The sequence below is a fragment of the Apium graveolens genome, chromosome 7, assembly GCF_009905375.1.
Source record: "Apium graveolens cultivar Ventura chromosome 7, ASM990537v1, whole genome shotgun sequence".
In the NCBI taxonomy this organism is placed as follows: domain Eukaryota; kingdom Viridiplantae; phylum Streptophyta; class Magnoliopsida; order Apiales; family Apiaceae; genus Apium; species Apium graveolens.
In genome coordinates this window covers 121,061,674-121,083,199 of record NC_133653.1, presented here as the reverse complement: position 1 = coordinate 121,083,199, position 21,526 = coordinate 121,061,674, and the positions used below count along the sequence as shown (strand labels likewise).

General features: G+C 36.3%; 2 protein-coding genes across 2 annotated transcripts; both read left to right on the top strand.

Annotated features, from left to right (window-relative positions):
* Window positions 1-2,022: 2,022 nt before the first annotated feature.
* On the top strand, window positions 2,023-6,481 carry LOC141671790 (alpha-galactosidase-like). The gene is made up of 14 exons (XM_074478143.1): window positions 2,023-2,366; window positions 3,431-3,489; window positions 3,618-3,674; window positions 3,787-3,821; window positions 3,921-4,024; window positions 4,110-4,185; window positions 4,344-4,402; window positions 4,527-4,592; window positions 4,773-4,921; window positions 5,031-5,113; window positions 5,445-5,535; window positions 5,639-5,688; window positions 5,766-5,906; window positions 6,204-6,481. The coding sequence occupies exons 1-14, from the start codon at window positions 2,140-2,142 to the stop codon at window positions 6,288-6,290; spliced, it is 1,284 nt and encodes a 427-aa protein (XP_074334244.1). The 5' UTR covers window positions 2,023-2,139; the 3' UTR covers window positions 6,291-6,481.
* A 10,280-nt stretch (window positions 6,482-16,761) lies between these two features.
* On the top strand, window positions 16,762-20,787 carry LOC141674013 (uncharacterized). The gene is made up of 5 exons (XM_074480740.1): window positions 16,762-16,842; window positions 16,956-17,201; window positions 17,298-18,089; window positions 18,371-18,829; window positions 19,093-20,787. Exons 1-5 carry the CDS (start codon window positions 16,762-16,764, stop codon window positions 20,785-20,787), a joined length of 3,273 nt encoding a protein of 1,090 aa, XP_074336841.1.
* The last annotated feature ends 739 nt before the right edge of the window (window positions 20,788-21,526 follow it).

Here is a 21,526-nt window from a genome sequence, read left to right as displayed (position 1 = left end):
TTTGGGCCTTAGTAGTAAAAAAGCCCAAAAGAGCCTTTGAATCTTTTTATCTTCTTCTTTCGACAGATCCTGTTTGACAAATATATACTGAATACAAGTATTGGAAGTAACCAACATTAAAAGTCCGATGATATAACACCGCCATCGCCACCCAGGTTTTAAGCCATTTCAATTAACGGTTCGATAGGTCTTATGCTGTGACCCGATTTAATTATATTTGACCCGAGTTTTGACCCGATTTGATCAAAACCGCATAACGGAGCGATTCAATGAAACTAGATCGGCAGCAGCAATTTTGCCGATTACTCGGCCGATTTATCGACGGAACGGCCGAGTTCTATAACACTGAATAAAATAAAATAGATAATTAAAAAGTAAAAAGCTGTCGTTGAAAAAGGTACAATTGGCTCAAAAGACGCAATCCTAAGGAATTGTATAAAAATGATAATGGAGTCGGTGAATGCAATGGCTTGATTTTAGATAAGATACGGAGTACAATCTTGAATTATATCAATATATGTTTATGTCCTCAATCTAATATATATTAAAATATGTTTGAAAGATATTCGGTCCTAATCAAACACATGACAAGATGACGAGTAACGTGGAGAATATTAGTTTACCAGTATGCTAGATTCTCCGAATATTTTCCACAAAAATTTTACCAAATAACGTGGTTAACACATGACTTATTTTAATTCGTGGGAGCATATTAATGCACGCAGAGTCCCATTTTATTGTTAAGAAGGTTACCAACTATTCATGTATTCATGTGACACATCAGATTTAGGGAAATTTTTGGGATACAAATTTGGGATCTCTAATATTTTCCTTAGTTTATTACTTTGTTGATTTAGTGACTGATGACGAAAAATATTAACACTCCTTAGGAAAATTAGATTAAAAAGCATGAATACAATATGAAATATGAATGCATAATTTATGCATTCATTACAATATGCATATACTTGTAAGGGCCATCAAAAGTTGATACATCGGTAATGTCATAATTTCTCAAAAAATTATAAATATTCTGACTCTTGATTTATACGTGAGTTTAACTACTAAAAATATCATCATCCGTATTCTTTAAATTTTTTATCCATATGCGAAAATTATAATAGACAAATTTATTTATAGTATTATATTAAATATGAAAAATTATAAATACAAATTTATTTATAGTATTATATTAAATACGAAAAATTAAAAATTTAATTATTGGTCCTTTGATCACTCAATCCAAAACGGACAAATCAAATTGATAATAACCGTTAAATCTAATCTTAAAAATTATTTTTAAACGGTATAATATTCAAATTCCATCAACAATTTAATAAAATTATAAGATATAATATGTAATGATAAAAACAAAAATAATCGTGCCAGATTAATACCAGTAATTCATAACAATCAATTGCTTGAAAAGCGTTTTTTATTTATATAAAGTTTAATAAAAATACATTACATGTACGATTTTCTCGTCTCATTTATAATTTCATATACCGTCAATGGATAAAGAAAACATATATGAAAATTTAACATTCGTTCACATTGGACTGGACTTGGACTAGAATTTTTTGAGTGATGATCCATATATCTCTAAATTAGTACTCCCTCTGTCCCATTGAATTTTATATGTTATTTTTCGGCATCCTTTTCAATACTCATTTAAAACATGACTCCATAATATCTTTTTAATTTTTTTTTTTCTAAATAAAAGTTTCATGTTTAAATTTTTATTCAAAAAAAAATTTGAAAAAAATATTATCAAACTATACTTTATAGAAGTGTCAAAATACATGTAAATAGTAAACGTATAGAATCGAACGAGACGGAGAGTGTATAAAACAGTTTCTCCCCAACCAACCCATATTTCAGTCAATAAAGCTAACAAACAGGGAGAATAGTCATGGTAATGACGCCTCATACATATTTTTCAAATTTATTAAAAACACCAGATATATTAAAATAAATAATTTATTCATCTCTGCCAGCTCTTATATCCAGCTCATACACTGAACCACCACATTCTCATCCTCACATCTACTTGTCTATATAAGTCTTTAAGTTGAGTAGATTTGAATGCTGAAACAAGCTTTGAACTAGAGATATAACTTGTTGTCTCTGGTTACATAAATGGAGTTTTATTATAGAATCTCATGCAATTCATTAGCTGTGTTTCTGGTCAATGTAGTGTGTTTTTGCTTGGTGTTTAGTAGTGATCATGGCAGTGGAGCTGCAGCTAAGGGGATCAAGGTGGAGAGGACGAGTGATGATCGTGTAAACGGTTTCGTTCTCGATAGTCTGCAGGAGATCAGAACGAAGCTTGTCAAAAATGGCATCGGCTTAACACCTCAGATGGGGTAAGTATGTTTTCCTCTACTAGTTAGTTCAAGTGTATAAAACTCTGTCACGATAAGATTTTAGAGCGTCTGAATACTTAATACGTGTATGCATAGTCGTGGATGCCAATGGTTGTACTAGTTAGTTCTAGAGTGTTTGTTGAATAACACGTTCCTAACAAACGTTTGCCAGGGACCGTCCCCCTTTCTTTCCTGGTATCAGTCACAGGACGGACATGTAGAGAACAAACAAAATGTGTTCTTGCATGTTGCGAGAGTCTGTTCTGAAAAATAACGAAATCAATCACAAGATAAATATGTAAAGATTTTATGCTATGTACATTTTTTTTTCCGTAGGTAAGCCGCAGCCCTTCAGGTAAAACCTACGGGCTCACGTAATAGCCTACAAACCACGTGAACCAAGTTAAAACGCATTTAAGCAACAGGTTCTGACTCAGGAGTCATTATCATAAATTCTCCATTTTTATTTTGCTTTCTTATGGATTGATTAAGAAGTTCTTCTACTCTGTTTGCATGAGAATTTATGCTCAGGGGCCATTACTGATAGAACAGATCAACAGAAAGTTAATGCACGGGTACATCTGTAATTACACAACTTGGTTAGGGACAATAATATACAAAAATCAAATACACAAGTCTAAATCATGGGTCATTTGTACATTCATTATTAGATCCACTAGAAGAACATATAAACACACACATATATCTCTGCAATATTATGCTATCCTGTCGGTGGTAAATTCTAACCCCACCAATGTGCACAACAGAACACGCTTTGTACAACAAGTTTGAAATACGTTAGGATCGTTTGAATCACGAGATTTCAATCTGTTAACGAAAATACGAATTGAGTTCTAATATGTTTTAATATTACAATTTTACTCGCTGGACCTAGTAATGATTTTATGATTAAAACCACATATGAATTAGTACGAAACCTAAAAATGATTTTTTTTCCGAAAACAGGGCAAATATCTCGAATTATATTCTCATTGCATGCGGCTTTTTAAATATTTTTAAATTTTTTTATTTTGCAACCTTATGTGTTTTTGATTTATGATCAGATGGAATAGCTGGAACCACTTTCAGTGCAATATCAATGAACAAATGATCCGAGAGACAGGTAGATTAAGCTCTTAATCGTGTACTAATCGATATTATAATCTTCATAAAATCCACAAGTACTTAAATTAATCGTTTTTACGATTCTTGTAGCCATTAATTAATGTAATTATGGTTTTATAATGATAGCTGATGCAATGGTATCAACTGGACTTGCTGCAGCAGGGTACAAATATGTAAATTTAGGTAAGTAGAAGACAATAATAATTTGGAATTGCATATAATCTTAACATGTGACACTATCTTGTTCTTTTAATTATGTATGCATTATTATAATTCTGGCTTTGTTGTATGTCAGATGATTGCTGGGCTGAGCTTAACAGAGATTCCCATGTATTCCTGCTTTCTCAGCTTGTTAATCATGGTTATTAGTTATAATTGTTGTGTTAATTACCGCGGTACTGAATTTAGTCGCTAATTTGGTTCTGACAGGGAAATATGGTGCCTAGACGCTCAACGTTTCCATCTGGAATCAAAGCACTTGCAGATTATGTTCATAGCAAAGGCCTGAAACTGGGAATTTACTCCGATGCTGGGTAACATCTCCGTAAAGTTTATGTGACAGATATTTTTGTTCCTTGTAGGCGATAATTTATGTATAAGATATGCATCTTCTTGTAGAGTCCGAACGTGCAGTAATACAATGCCAGGATCATTAGGACATGAAGAACAAGATGCCAAGACTTTTGCTTCTTGGGTAATTTTTTTTTATTTTTCTAAACAAAGAAATTAGCACCACTACTGATTTGCACCAGTATAGCGTTTTTGAGTGCTATGTAAGCCACTGTTATGCAACTGCAGATATTGATCAGTTGCAAATATGGGCTTAGAAACTAAAGCTTATCTTATTAACAGGGAATTGATTACCTGAAGTATGATAATTGCTTCAACAACAATGTTACTGCTCGACACAGGTATATTCTCTTATTAGTGACGAATTTTGTTACTGTCGCTTGAAATTGTGCACACGGAACTTATAAATCATGTCTATACGTCATTTCAAAATAATTTTGATTGTGGTATGATTGCAATGAACAGATATCCAGTAATGTCCAAAGCATTGCTAAACAGCGGACGCCCTATCTTCTTCTCGCTATGTGAATGGTGAGTTAAAAGCTTTTAATTCTGAGCACAGTTGGATAGCTCAAGTGGTTATGAGTTTATCTTTTGTCGTCCCAGAGTCTTTCCAGTGAAGTACAACTTACAGATTCATTTGTTTTAATCTCTTTGTTCATTTTTTAAATATCAAAGAGTTGGAAGATTTTTGATGAAGGTTAATTTCAGGGGACAAGAAAATGTAGCTACTTGGGGACCTGGTATTGCAAACAGTTGGAGAACCACCGGAGATATCGTCGATAACTGGAACAGCATGACCACGTTAGCTGATCAAAATGACCAGTGGGCATCCTATGCAGGCCCGGGCGGATGGAATGGTAAATTCACTATATATCTTCTTGACTTATATGTTGTTCTTTTGCTACACCTTTCCAAGAGAAAAGCCATAATATTCTGATTTGGAGTTGCCTGCAATTTGTCCTGCAGATCCTGACATGTTAGAGGTTGGAAATGGTGGAATGTCAGTAGAGGAATATCGTTCACATTTTAGCATATGGGCATTAGCTAAGGTATGAAAGTGCTGGGACCAACTCACCATGTGTTGTACTTGTCGAGAAGAGGGCAATGATCGAATCTGAGTTCATTTTTACAATATACGTCTTAACCACCAGGACATTCATTCTCTGCGATGATAAAGAACTATCATCTTAATCTAAATTTATACATTTTAAATCGATTGCATATAATCAATTTCAAAGAGGTATCATTTTTTCGTTAAAATGTATAGACTTTTGTTGAGTAACCAGCTCATCTAAAAACTTAAGGTGTTAGAGGAAGGCCCCAATAGGATCATATATTTAACAGCTTTCACTTGTATACTGAAAATCCATGTTTGCACAGGCACCTCTGCTAGTTGGCTGTGACGTTCGTGCAATGAGCAATGCAACGCGTAACATACTTGGCAATAAAGAAGTTATTGCTGTTAATCAAGGTAATCAAGCTGGAAAGAAGCAATGCTTTCATACAGACCTCTTGTTCTAAACATTTGCAGGAAGCAGAAACTAAATTCTCTCCTTGTTCCGAACTAAATACAGACAAACTCGGGGTTCAGGGGAAAAAAGTAAAATCAAATGCAAATTTAGAGGTAATATCAAATTTTCACAATCTCTTTCTTTGCTCTGATATGATAGAAATAGTAAATCCTGTACAATTTTTTTGCAGATTTGGGCAGGCAAACTATCGAAAAACAGAATTGCAGTGGTACTCTGGAACCGAGGAAATTCAACAGCCTGGATAACTGCTTACTGGTCTGAAATAGGCCTTGCTCCATTCACAATAGTTAGTGCACGCGACTTGTGGTCGGTAAGATTTGCTAAAGAAGCAGTCCATAATACTTGATTTGTCGGCAATAATCCTGTCGCTTACAAATGATCTTATAATTCGAGCTTTCATAATATTGCAGAATGTTTTTTTTGACCAATATGGCTTATAGTCTTACAAATGAGTATCTGTTCTCATAAATTCTCGGGGTGAGCGAGGATCGAACCCAGAACCTGGGAAGACAGAGAAAAAACTTTTTAACAGATTGCAGAATGTTATTTTTTGAAAATTTACACTAAATTGCTAACACAATCTTCTTAATCGTTTCTTTTTTTACAGCACCGGACGTATAAGTCTGTGAAGGGTAAGATATACGGGAAGGTGAAATCGCATGATTGCAAAATGTATGTTCTTACTCCACAATGAGGACTGGAAGTTTGCAGAGGAGTGCATTGAAGATGTGATCAACAAATATATGGGAAAAAAGCATCAACAGAAAGTTTTGAATTATAAAAGAGGCTAATATGATAACACGATGCTTGAAACAAAACTGTTTAATCAAATTGTAAGTTACGCCTTCACGTATCAATGGAAGAAACTCAATATTTGCATCTAAAGTATGTTTCACATAGTACAAATATCAGAAGGCATCTGTGAAATTCAAAGGGGCAATCTATATATACGATAAATAGGACGGTCTCTGTTGTAAATGAGACAGACCCTTTACGAATGAGGCATACAATGAGACAGTCTCAATTAATCTGTAAAATATAAATTACTGAAAAATAAAAGCAGTAATAAGGAAATTAAACAATGCAGAACACCAAGAGTTTTCACTTGTTTCGACCCTTAATCCTAGTATATGACCTACATCCAAGTCCCCATGCCAACTAGCATAGAGAATGTAATATATCAACTTCAATAAAAGAAGTTACAATTTTTTCCTTAATTACAAAAGATAGCCCTGAAATAAACCTTTCCCTAGCACACTTGCTACCTAACACATCTGCTATATCCACTGGCTACCTTGGCTATTCTTCTGAAATCAAGCCCTTGGCACAACCCGACACAAGTTGATATGAATACACGTTACAAAGAATTGATATAAAAAATTACAACTCAACTAGTTTCTTGTCGACTGGATATTCAAGATGTAAAGCAAGAAAAATGTTTCAGATGTTATGTATCAGTGTTGTGTGTCGCGTGTGAAATCTGAAACAACGAGTTGTATATATATATAGGCAATGTTGTAACAAATTTGTTATTTTTCAAATGCTGGATAAGATAAACTGATTTGATTTGAAAAACATTTGAATATGTCTTTGGAAGTAATCTGTTAGTTTGTTTCAAAGAGATATAAAAGATAATTTTTGAATATTTCAAACATGATTTATCAGATAGGGTTTGTTTGAGATAAGGTAGAAGTAGTTTACCTAGTCAAACAAGATATACATAAACCCTAACAAACTAGTTGCATCAAAACTACATTCTCGGATCATTACATTAACCTCGAGTCAAAGGTTGCTTTGCTTGTCTGAAAATTCATCATCGGAAACATGTGTAATAACATTCTCCCCCTTTTATGATGATGACAAAGGGAACATAAAGCTTCCCCTATCAAAAACACTTTAAGCCCTGTTCAAGAGAATTAGTAGAAGTATAATATATTTGCAGTTTATGATATGAATGTAGCAGAAGTATGAATGAGACAATGATATATGAATTAGACAGTAAGTAAAAGAGACAATCTCAAATCATTATGGAGAATAATGAACTTAATAATGAAGTAATCCTCCTATTAAACCAAGGAACCAAGTTTACCACAATAATATTAAAAAAAATCAAGTTCAAAATCACCAAATTAAAAAAAACATCATTCCAGTAACACAGTCAAACAAAAAACAAAACCATAGTCTTAAAAACATAAACCAGATACACCAGATAGTCTCATTTAAATTTCTCCCCCTTCATCATAATAAAAAGGCCAATCAGAGTCTGAAATGTTCACATGAGCCTTTTCTTTCTTGTCCTTCTTTTCATCCTTCTTGGCTGGGTAGACAGGTGCTAGGCCGTACTCGGAAAACAATTTATCAAAGTCATCTTGGTCATGAGCTTTACCATCACGTTCCTGCATCCACTGAAAAATCTTTGACTTATATTATTCACGGGTCATGCCGAAAACAGACGGAGGAGGAATAGCTGGAAGAGGCAATGGAGCAATGATCTCTTCAAGTGTTTAATCGCCGATCCAGTCCTTCTTGCAGTGCCAATACATTTTAGCCTTGTTTTGCATGGCCGAGAGCTGTTGTGATAAAAACTTGGTCTCGAAACCCAACTGGAAAAACAACTTAATAAACTCCTTCTCCCATGCCTTTGCAGCCGAACACATACCCTCTTGCAGCCTCCCAAACTCAAAATCAATGGTCTTGGCAAATCTTTTATCATGAGCATAAAGAATAGACAACTTGGCATTGATATTATCAAGAGATTGACACACATGCTTATTGAACATGTCATATGAAGCACGCATCATACTTACTTGGGATGTGAGAGAAGCAAAGGACTACATGGAAGCAAAGTGTTGGTTCATTGAAGCTAAAGCCTTTGAGTTTTCATTAAGATTGGCCAACAAAGAGTTCAACAACAAATTGGTATTTTGATCAAACAGATCAGAAGCATAATTGGGTGATTTTGTCGAGCCACCAAATCCCCGATGAGACTCATCAAACAACAACTCGTCAGACTCAGAAACAACTAGACCATTTAAAGTCAAAACTGATAAATAAAAAATAATCGGAATTTTATCAGACTGGACATTGGGGGTCAACACACGAAAATATTCAAATACCTTTCATAATAGACCAGGGTATGGAAGATGCATGGACTCATGATTGGCACAGTGACTCATATTATGAATTATTAAGGATGCAATATCACAAGGAATTTTCTTGACAAAAAAAGACAATAAAACAGAATCTTGAAAAGTAACCCTATCACATCCACTTTTCCTAGGAAGGACATTGGAATGAAACAATCTAATTAATAACAAGAAAACAGGGGTCAAGTCAGATACCAGTGTTTTAACTGAGACAGAGATAAAATTATCACCAAGAATTGCTTTGAGCTGTTCTTCATACTATAAGCCATGGATATTATCGAATGCCTGATGGGTGGTGAAGGGACACGAGCCTTTATCTGAAACACCCGTAAGTCGTGAGAGCAAATCCGCCTTGAAACAGATTGGACTTCCTTGGACATCTGAAAACACGATATTATCTTGTAAAATCTGAAAATTCGCATAAAATTCTATGACAAGCTCTGGGTAAATCACTTCACGAGGAGACAACAGAGAAACACAACCAATAAATTCAAATAATTGAGACACACTAATTCGATAAGTAGTTCTAAATCACACAACCTTTCCTTCAAAATGGATTTTGACAGCACCTTCGAGCCACTAGCCTTTGCATGTACCGGAGATGACCCTTGTGAAGCATAACTGAAGACGTATTTTGCAGGCTATTGCGTGAGTCCGTAGGGTTTACCCAGTGCGCACCCGAAGGGTAGCGGCTGCGGGTTATTTACGATAAAAAAGACTTCAGATTCGAGCTTTCCTACTCGACGACGTTTGGAACCAGAAGCGCCAGTGTTTGGGGTTCAGTGAGAGGTAGAGCGCGACCGGGTGTTGTGGGTGTTTTGTCGAGCCATTGATGAAAGAGGGGTTAGGTAAAAGAAAGAAGAGGTAGAGAGATTTAGGAGATTAGAGAATAGAGAAGATGAAATTAGAAAAACAAAAGTAATGGATATAATTAAAGAAGAGAAACTGAAGTGTTAGAAGTGGAGCCGAAGTCGAAGAGATAGTACATATGAACTAAACGCATGCATGAGAAACGAGGAAAGAGGGAAGGATAAGTCATATCAAAAGATATGCAAAATCTCTTTGCATGCAACGCGGTAAAACACACCAAAATAAAAATAATAATATACGCAACCAGAAAACATTTGAACAAAATGAAAATAAAGAAAATAATAAAAATAAAAAGACCGAACTAAAATACAAGAAATTAATACGACTAAAAACACAGAAAAATCACAAGGAACACTTACCTAATTCACGTCGCATTATACAAAAACGATCCTCAACCAACAGTTTAGTAAATATGTCTGCACAATGTTTGTCGGTAGATATATAAATAAGCTCAATATTACCCTTAGAAACATTATCTCATAGAAAATGGTGACGAACATCAATATGCTTAGTATGAGAATGCATGACAAGTTTTTTGGAGATATTAGTTGCAGAGGTATTATCACAATAAATAGGAATATTTGAGTAAGAAATACCAAAATCCCGCAATGTTTGTTGCATCCACAAAATCTGAGCACATCAACTACCGGCTGCTATGTATATATTCTCCTTCTGCAGTAGAAAGAGTTACAGTTGTTTGCTTTTTACTATGCCATGCAACCAAACAATCACCTAAAAATTCACAAGCACCACTTGTGCTTTTTATATCAACTTGTGACCCTGCATAGTCAGCATATGAAAAACCGATTAAATCAAAGGAAGAGGAGCTTGGATAAAATAGTCCCAAGTCACTCGTACCTTTTAAATATTTAAAAATACGTTTAACGACATTCAAATGAGATTCTTTAGGTTGAGACTGAAAACGAGCACACAAGCATACACTATACATAATGTCTGGGCGAGAAGCAATTAAATATAGAAGAGATCCGATCATACCTCGAAATTTAGTGACATCTACAGGTGTACCTTGTTCATTTTTAGTGAGCTTAACTGAAGTACTCATATGTGTAGCCTTTGGAGTAATATGTTCAAGAGCAAATCTTTTGAGTAAATCATTGATGTATTTGCCTTGGTAAAAAAATTCCTGCAGCAGACTGATTAATTTGAAATCCTAAAAAGTACTGTAGTTCACCCATTAAACTCATATCAAATTCTTTATGCATGCAGTTAGAAAACCATTTACACAAAGATTCATTAGTAGATCCAAACACAATATCATCTACATAAACTTGAACTAAAAGAAAATGATCACGTTTATGAAAAATAAAGAGAGTAGGATCGAGTGTACCATGAATGAAACCATTATTTACAAGAAACTGACGAAGACGTTCATACCAACACCGAGGAGACTGTCTCAATCCATAGACAGATTTCTTAAGCCTGTAAACATAATTAAGATACTTTTCATGAACAAAAACTGGAGGCTACTTGACGTATACTTCTTCTTTGAGATAGCCATTTAGAATCATGCTCTTGACATCCATTTGATAAAACTTGAATGTCTTGTGAGCTGCAAAAGCCATGAGAATGCGAATTACTTCCAAATGAGCTACTGGAGCATAAGTCTCGTTGTAATCGATTCCTTCCTGTCGATTATATCCCCGTGCAACCAATCGAACTTTGTTTCAAATAATGTTGCCATCCTCATCCTTTTTATTCTTGAAAACCCAACGAGTACCAAAGACTTTAACATCTTTGGGAGGTGGGACGAGTTCCCAAACATCACAATATTTGAACTGATTCAGTTCCTCTTGCATTGCAACAGACTAGTGTTCATTAACTAAAGCTTCTTGAACATTCTTGGGTTTGAACTCAGCAACAAAAATACAGAAAACACATAAATTATGAAGCCTGCTCTGAGTTGAGATTCGCTGATCTAAATCAGTAAGAAGATTATCTGGAGGATGATTCTTCATAGTTCTGGAAGACTTTGGAAGATGAATATTACTCATTTCTTCTTAATTGGAATTGTCTGCCTGAAAATGAATAAAAATTGTCTCATTCAAAAGAGATTGTCTCATTTTTGCTTGTAAAGATTTATCCGATGGAGAAGCAGTGAATACACTTGGAGAATCATCAGGAGTCTTTGGGGAACCATAAGTATTATCTGAAGCTTGAGGAGAATCTGGTGAATCACCAGAAGATCGAGACAAACTTGGAGAATCTTGACTGCCTGACTTGTGTGAAGGAGACTGACTCTTTTGAGAAAGAGGCTGTCTCATTTAAGGATGAGATGGTTGATCAGCAACATCTTCTTCAATTTGAGATATATTACGAGTAGATTCATTGAAGATAATATTGATAGATTCTTCTACTTTGTGCTTGATAGAATTATAAACCCGATAGGCCTTGCATGTAGTAGAATACTCCAAGAAAATTCCTTCTTTCGATCTTGGATCGAACTTACCTCAGTTATTCTGAGTATCTAATATAAAACATTTTGAACCAAAAACTCAAAAATAACTGATGTTAGGAGTCCTTTTCTTAAACAATTTATAAGGAGCTTTAAGCAATATAGGACGGATATGTACTCTATTTAAAATATAACAAGAAGCATGTACCGCTTTAGCCTAAAATTTTTGTGGTAGCTTACTCTCATGAAGTAGGGTTCTCGCTGTTTCCTGTAGAGTCCTGTTTTTACATTCAACAACTCCGTTCTCTTGAGGAGTACGAGGAGATGAGAATTCATGAGTAATCCCTCTTGATTTGCAGAAGGTTATGAAGTCTTTCTCGAATTCACCTCCGTGATCGCTACGTATTATTTTGAGCTTAAAAGAATACTTGGTCTCAAGATTAGTAATAAGATCTTTAAACTCAATAAAAGCTTCATCTTTAGTACGTAAGAATAATACCCAAGTAAAACGAGAATATTTATCGACTATGACAAAAGCATAATTCTTACCACCAAGACTTACATAGTGTTCAGGACCAAAAAGATCAAGATGAAGTAACTGCAAGGGATTAGTAGTTGATACTCTATTCTTAGCAGTAAAGGAAGTTTTCACATATTTACCAAGATGACATGCCGAGCAAGGTTCTACCTTTTTGTACTTAAGCTTTGGTAGACCTCGTACACGACCATGAGATGATATCTTTCGAAGCAAGTCCATGTGTACATGACGAAGACGTCTATGCCAGCGATTCTGTTGTTCTAGAATAGAAGCAAGACATATTTCTTCATGATGTTCATCAAAATCTAAGACAAAGATATTCCCTTTTCTTTTGGCAACTAATGCAAACTCGTTAGCTTTAGTACCAATATAACATACATCTTTATCAAAATTAACCTTATGACCAGCATCAGTAAGTTGACTTACACTAATCAGATTATATTTCAAACCATCAACTAAATGAATATTAGTAATAGAAAACCTGTCATTACCAATGGTGCCTTTACCAATGATACGAACGGTGTTGGAGTCACCAAGTGTAACTAGGCCTCCCTCTTTAGCTACGAGTGAGAGAAACTTAGATTTATCACCGGTCATATGACGAGAACATCCACTATCGATTATCCATTTATTACGGGGAACATGGACCTTCAACTTTACCTACAAAAATTGCTTCATCTCTTAGGTACCCACTTAACCTTGGGTCCTTGTTGGTTAAAATCACAGATCTTGTATAAATATTTATCTGATTTCTTAATCCATATCTGAACAATATTAACAGATGCATGAGCAGATTTATATCTACAAGACGATCTATAAGATGAGTTAGAAGAGTGGCCCTTGATGCCATATAATCTTGATTCAAAAGTAGTGTGACCATGTTTGCCAAAATCTTGACATTTTTTATATGGCATCTTGTACTTCATTGGAGTCCTCTTGTAACCGCTTTGAAATGCTCTTCTCTTGATAGATTCACATCCTAATCCTCCTTTAACAAGAGCAGATTTCTGTTCTTCAGGTAAAGCATTCAAAGTTCCTTCACCATGAAAACACTTTTCTAGATCCTTTTCTAGCTGTGCCACTTTCTGCTTTAGTTTAGGAACCAAAGTGTCAGGAACATTGTCCTTTTTGATAGTTTCTGGATCAACACGGGCTGATTATTTCTTCAAAGCTTCAAGACATACATCTTTCATCTCAATCTCATTCTTGAGATACTCATTTTCTTCAGTAAGCTTAGATATCTTTTCAACTAAAGATCGATTTTTAGCAGCCAATGCTTCATCTTTCATAGGATCATCCATTTCAATGAGAACTTCACTTAACACTTATTTTAAATAAACATTTTTTTTCTTTTAGCTTTCTATTCTGAGTCTGCAAGGTTAGTAAAGTTGAAGATACATTTGAGTTTATATTATATTGAACATTTTGTACCTCATCATTATCACTGGAGCTGTCTTCTAGTCCAGCAAAACATAATTGAGCAACTTCATCATCTGAGTCTATCTCCACATCATCATCACCATCATCCCAAGTAAACAATGCTTTCTTCTTATTCTTGAGCTTGTAACAATCCTTTTTGAAGTGACCTTTTTCCCACATTCAATGCATGTATCCTTGCTTGAATTAGTCTTGTTTTCTTTGCTGGTATTGGACTTGAAATCCTTCTTTAGAAACTGAGATTTCATTGGTCTATTTAATGCATTCCTTTTAGCAAGAAATTTGTGGAACTTCTTGGTCAGGAGTACGATTTCCTCATCTGAATCATCAGGAGATTCATCAGCATCTGCATTAAGTGCCAATGTCTTTTTCTGAGGAACATCATCTTCTTCATCATATCTGCGAAGCTGATTCTCAAATTCTTCCAATTCACTGAAGAGTGTAAGAGTGTCCATAGTATAAAGAAGAGTCGAATCCCGCAGTATGGTGACTTTAGGAGCAAATTCAGATTGCAGAATAGTCCTTTCCAGAAGATATATAGAATTCATCAAGGTCAAGAACCTTCCTTGAGCATCTTTGGAACTTTAATCTCTTTCCAACCTGAAACCTTTATGATCACTCATTAACATACTAAGTTTGTCTTTACTTACCTTAGATGTACCTTCATGGATGACTTTGATAGTATCCTAGATTTATTTAGCCATGGTACAAGCTGATACTTTATGTAACTCAGTAGCCACCATTCCATTTAGAAGTGAATTCATAGCTTAAGCATTAAAATTCATAGAATTGAGTTCCTCAGGAGAGAGTTCCTTGAGAGATTTGGGCTTGCCATCTTTCATTGGGACTATAAAGCCATTTTCTACAGCATCCCATTCAAAAGCATCACGCTAGAGGAAGATTTTCATGCGGAATTTCAAGTCATTATAATTTTCAGCACCGTGAAGTAATGGCGGATATTTATTCGAATACCTATCTGATTGAGCCATGGATAACTAGCAAAATAAATACTAAATAGAGAATTAAATGCACCCACTCTGATACCAAATGAAATTCAAAGGCGCAATCTATATATACGATATTCTAACTGATAAGACAAATGAGACAGTCTCTGTTGTAAATGAGACAGACCCTTTATGAATGAGACAGACAATGAGATAGTCTCAATTAATCTATAGAATATAAATTACTAAAAAATAAAAACAGTAATAAGGAAATTAAACAATGCAGAACACCAAGAATTTTCACTTGGTTCGGCCCTTAATCCTAGTCTATGGCCTACATCCAAGTCCCCATGTCAACTAGCATAGGAAATGAATTATATCAACTTTAATAAAAGAACTTACAATCTTTTCCTTGATTACGAAAGATAACCCTGAAAGAAACCTTTCCTATCACACTTGCTACCTAGCACACCTGTTATATCCTAGCCCACTGGCTACCTTGGCTATTCTTCTGAAATCAAGCCCTTGCCACAACCCGACATAAGTTGATATGAATACACGTTACAAAGAATTAATATCAAAAATTACAACTCAACTAATTTCTTGTCGAATGGATATTCAAGATGTAAAGCACGAAAGATGTTTCAGATGTTATGTATCAGTGTTGTGTGTCACGAGTGAAATCTGAAACAATGAGTTGTATATATATATAGGTAATGTTGTAACAAATTTGTTTTTTCAAATGCTGGATAAGATAAACTGATTTGATTTGAAAAACATTTGAATAGGTCTTAGGAAGTAATCTGTTAGTTTGTTTCAAAGAGATAAACAAAAAAAGAGATAAGTTTTGAATATTTCAAACATGGTTTATTAGATAGGGTTTGGTTGAGATAAGGTAGATGTAGTTTATCCGGTCAAACAAGATATACATAAAACCTAACAAACTGACTGCATCAAAACTGCATTCTCGGATCATTACATTAACCTCGAGTCAAAGGTTGCTTTGCTTGTCTGAAAATTCATCATCAGAAACCTGTGTCATAACAATCTAAACTCCGACTGATTGTTTTTAAGCTAAAAAAAATCCGATCACTTTCGTCATGAAAAATTGTGAATTTGACTGGTGATATCTATCTACTCTGTTATCGGTATATCTAGTAGCGGATCGCCAAATTAAGCAAGAGGGGCAGAGGAGGATTAGAATCACTAAAACTTACATATCGATGCAAATTCTTGATTAATGTATATTCTCGGGATCAGATAATTTATTCATTTATCAAAATAAAAAATATACTATCTATGTTATGTTGGGGCCGGAAAAAAGTATTTATTTGACGAGATTATTCGTTTATCAGATATCCATTTATGGAGTTTTTACTGTATTGTTACCATTTTACCTTGCAGAAACAGAAATTAGGGGGGAGGGGGGAGGGGAGAATATCTTGAAATTGAAACTATTGTCTCATACAAATGTAACAAAACATCTGAACAGTCATCTGCCCACATGAGTACACACTCTGTGAGAACCTGTGTAGAAGTGAAATTAAGGAAAAAGGAAATACAGCTAAAGTTTATCGATTTGTAAGAAAAATCATTAGAGCAAAATGCACTTGAAATCGATGGCCAAAACTTGACTACTTAAACAACCCGGAAAACTCGGTACTACTTGAAAAAGAATGATTTTGACGTTGACGCGTATTACAGTCACGCTTGTGATTTGTATAAAAAGTTTTCAATGCAAGAATTCTGTGAAATGTTTAAATATGAATGGTTTCATCACCATTCAGTAATTCTTTAAGATTGCTTATGTTATTGAAATGTTTAAGGAAAAGGCCGTGCTACCACAGACAGCTGAGTTGGTGAAAGCAGGGAAATGTGATGTGGAGCAAGAAAATGAAGTTACCATGTTTACAAGATGTATAACACCTAAAAGATAACTAAGTAAAGTCTCTCTATATATGAGAGTTTTCTGTCTTGTTCATGTGACAAGTTTTCTTAATAATCATTTCAGCAATCATTGTGGTCCTTGTATTACATATTAACAATGGATCGAACAAACACTCCGTTAGCCGATCTGTATGCAAAACTATCGATAGCAGAAGAAGAGGAAGGGGGGATCATAGTCGGAACTGAGGAGATACAAGAAAACAGGATACGGTTTGTGTTAGTGGCAAAGGTCTTGACGGAAAAAATTATTAATTTTAATGCGATGCAAAATGTTCTTGCTGTATTATGGAGACCAAAGGAAGGGATGGAGGTTCACGATCTGGGAGGAAACAAATTCTCATTCGTATTCTATCACGTGATGGACATGCAGAAGGTATTAGATGGTGGCCCTTGGTTGTTTGAGTAGAATGTGTTGGTGTATAGCAGGGTAACAGACTTGGCAGACCCACGTACAGTGCCATTGGAGGAGGTGGATATCTGGGTGCAGGTGTACGATATACCACCAAGATTCATGTCAGAAAACATACTGCAGAGTGTGGGTGATTACATTGGAAAATTTGTTAAATCTGACCCATCCAACTTTGATGGTCTATGGAAGGCATATGTGCGTGTCAGAGTCACGATAAATGTTCTGAAACCAATAAAACGGAGGATGAAAATAAAGAAGGAAGGAGGGAGTTGGAGCTGGATAAATTTTAAATATGAACGATTAAGCACTTTTTGTTTTGTTTGTGGAATATTGGGACACACTGAGAGGGAATGTAGCGTTGTTTATGCGAATCCAGATAAAGAGGTAGAATGGGCCTATGGGGTATGGCTGCGAGCACCAAATAGGAATGCAAAACAGAATACTGGAGCTAGGTGGTTAAGGAATTTTAATGGAGAAAACAGTTGGACGGGATATGGTGGCCGGACGAGTACACAGACGGGAGGGAGTAACCAGGAGATAACTAAGGCGAAATTTCAGGAGATGGATGGGGTAGTGCACGAAATGCATGGTGATAATGGGATACTTACAGTTGCAGCACGTAATCAGGGGGATGTGAATGCTGTAACAAATATTGCAACTACGCCTATTTTGGAGGAAGTATTTAAATATGGAGAGAGAGTAGTGATTGACCCGAAAAGGCGCCGTGTGGATATAGAGGGGAATAAAAATAATATTGGGCCAATACACATTCAAACGGATGGGCCTGAGGTGAGTATGACAGAAATAGTGGGCCAAACACAAGAGGTAAATGATCCAAAAAACGGGGAGAAGGCGGATCCTGGAGATCATGCCCGCCTAGAATTATGAGTCTCCTTGCTTGGAACTGTCGTGGGCTGGCCAACCCACGCACAATTAGATTTCTAAAAGAAATCGTTTCTTAGTTTAGGCCAAGTTTAATTTTCTTTTCTGAAACTTTAGTTCGAAAAAATAAAGTAGAGGCTGTGTGTAAGGAGATTCATTTTGCTGGGTGTTCTGTGGTAGATGCGCAGGGCGATGGAGGAGGTCTTGCTCTCTTGTGGAAAAACGAGGGAGGAGTAGGGATTAAGGGAAGCTGTAACCATTACATAGATTTTGAGGTGGCTTGTGAGCAAGTTGGGAGGTGGCGCTATACCGGGTTATACGGCTGTCCAGAAAGAAGTAGGAGAAGGGAGTCATGGAATATGCTCAGGGACTTAGCTACGAGATCATCATTACCGTGGTGCGTAATTGGTGATATAAATGATATGATGTATGTGCATGAGAAGGAAGGAGGGAGGGTGCAACCGAGGTTTCTTTTGGAGGGTTTTAAGGATGCAGTTTGCGATTGTAGACTGCTGGATTTGGGTTTTGTTGGCAATCCTTTCACTTGGGAGAAATCGAGGGGAACCGCTTTATGGGTCCAGGAACGGCTTGACAGAGGGCTAGTAACTCAAGAGTGGAAGACTATTTTTCCTTCAGCCGAAGTTAGAGTAATTGATATGTCAACATCTGACCACTTGCCCCTGATCTTGCAATTAAATAAATAGATTTATGTTCCGAAGGGCAGGAGATTTCGGTTTGAAAAAATGTGGATCCGGGAGAAAGATTGTTTTTTCTAGTTCAGGATTGCTAGAGAAACACAGAATCGTGAGATATCATGGAAAAGATTCAGTTATGTAGTTTAAACTTAGAAGAGTGGGGTGGATGAAGGGCGAAAGAGTTGTTTACTAAGCTTAAAAACTATCGAAACCAGCTGAAGCAGTATAGGTCACGAAGAGATGCTTATGGAGTCCAAAAGTATGATGAGATTCGCTGGGATTTTTTGAAGCTACTCGAACAACAAGAAGTGTACTGGAAACAAAGGGCCAAGCAGTTGTGGCTGAGAGAAGGGGACCAAAATTCTAAGTATTTTCATAATTTTGCTACCGGCCGTAGGAGGAATAATTTACTGAAGGGACTGGAAAATAAAAATGGAGTATGGAAAGATGATATTGGAGGTATGCAAGAGATAATTGTTGATTACTTCTCTGAGTTGTTTCAGGCTTCACCAGTTACAGATCACTTATCACAACGAGAGAAGGTGCAGACAGTTACGGAGCAACAGAATGCGGATCTATTAATGCCAATCACGAGCGAGGAACTTAAAGGTGCTGTCGATTCTATGCACCCTGAAAAATCTACAGGGTGTGATGGTTTAAATCCTGGGTTCTATCAGGCATACTGGAATATTGTCGGAAAGGATGTAGTTGAATTCTGTCAATACTTCTTTAACACCGGGGAGTTGCCAGCAGGAGTGAATAATACGTTAGTCTGCCTGATACCAAAAGTAAAGATGCCAAGAAAAATGACAGACTTACGACCGATCTCTCTATGCAACGTATTGATCAGAATTATATCAAAGGTGATGGAAAACAGATTGAAAACTTGTTTGTCAGGCTTAATATCGGACAAGCAGAGCGCGTTCGTAGAGGGAAGGCTGCTAACTGATAATGCATTGATAGCATTTGAAGTAAACCATTATATTAAAAGAAGAACGCTAGGAGTTAATGGAATTGCCGGTCTGAAGATTGATGTCTCTAAAGCGTATGATAGACTCGAATGGGATTATATAGAGCATATGCTAAATAAGTTTGGGTTTAATCCGACATGGATAGGAAGAGTAATGGGATGCGTAAAAACAGTCTCGTATGGCTTCTGGCAGAATGGTACAGAGTTTGGGGATGTAAAACCACAGCGGGGAATCAGACAGGGAGACCCCATTTCTCCATATCTATATATTCTGTGTGCGGAGGGCTTGAGCTCGATCCTTAGAAGACATGAAGAAGCTGGACTCATTCACGGCTGTATAGCCGCTCGGGGTGCACCATCTATATCACATCTGCTGTTTGCAGATGACTGTTACTTGTTCTTCAAAGCTACGAAATCAGAAGCAACAACGATGAAGAATGTTTTAAGGCGATACGAAAGAATATCAGGTCAGGCGATTAATTTTAATAAATCAAGTGTTATATTTAGTCCCAACACAACAGTACTAAATAGACAATTGGTTTGTGAGGCGCTTGAAGTGGGTGAATTAACTGCACCGGGTAAGTACCTTGGGGTTCCAATGATAATGGGAAGAAACAGGAGTAATGCTTTTAAGCCACTAATTGGTCGTGTTGAGCAGAGGCTACAAGGGTGGGCAAATAAATCATTGTCAAAGGGAGGGAAAGTTGTTTTACTGAAAACTTCAGCACAATCAATCCCGAATTTTTTGATGAATCTACTATTGGTGCCAGCGGAGGTGTGTGAGGAAATTCAAAAAAAGATGAATGGTTTCTGGTGGGGAAATGGTGGAAGTGGGAAGGGAATTAGGTGGATGGCATGGGAGAGGATGTGTGTCACGAAGAAGGTGGGTTTTAGAGAATTACGGAAGTTTAATATTGCAATGCTTGCTAAGCAGGGCTGAAGGCTGTTGAATAATGAGAACCCTTTAGTCACAAGTCTCATAAAGGCTAGATACTATCCTAACAGTGACTTTCTAAATGCAAAGCTCGGTTCCAATCCGAGCTATATGTGGAGGAGTATAATTGCTGCTCAAGATGCTGTCAAACAAGGATGTCGAAGGAAAATAAGGGATGGACAAAGTACAAGGGTATGGATGGTTCCCTGGTTACCGTGTATTGAAAACGGGACTCCAACTACCGTGATGCCTCAAGAATTGGAGAATATTACGGTGAGTGGTCTGATGAGGGAAGGAGTGAACCAATGGGATGACGAGATTTTACGAGACATTTTCAATGAAAGAGACGTAAATCTTATTAGGCAAATCCCGTTACCAAGGACGACTGAACATGATTCATGGTTCTGGATAATAGATGATAAAGGTCTTTTCACTGTGAGAAGTTGTTATCGGCTACTGCAAGGGGAAAGTATAAACGCAGACTCTGTTTTTTGGAAAAAGCTATGGTCTATCAGGTTACCAGGTAAAATTATAAACTTTCTCTGGCGTGTTTGCAGACTATGCCTCCCAACAGCTATAGCTCTAGCGTCAAAAAATGTTCAGCTGGATGTGAAATGCACGTGGTGCCTGACATGTAATGAGGATGCAATCCATGTACTGTTCCTTTGCTCGTTTGCAAGGTCCGTTTGGGAGGATACTGGTGTTGAAAGCCTTATTCAGGTACTACCTCATGATACAATATTTG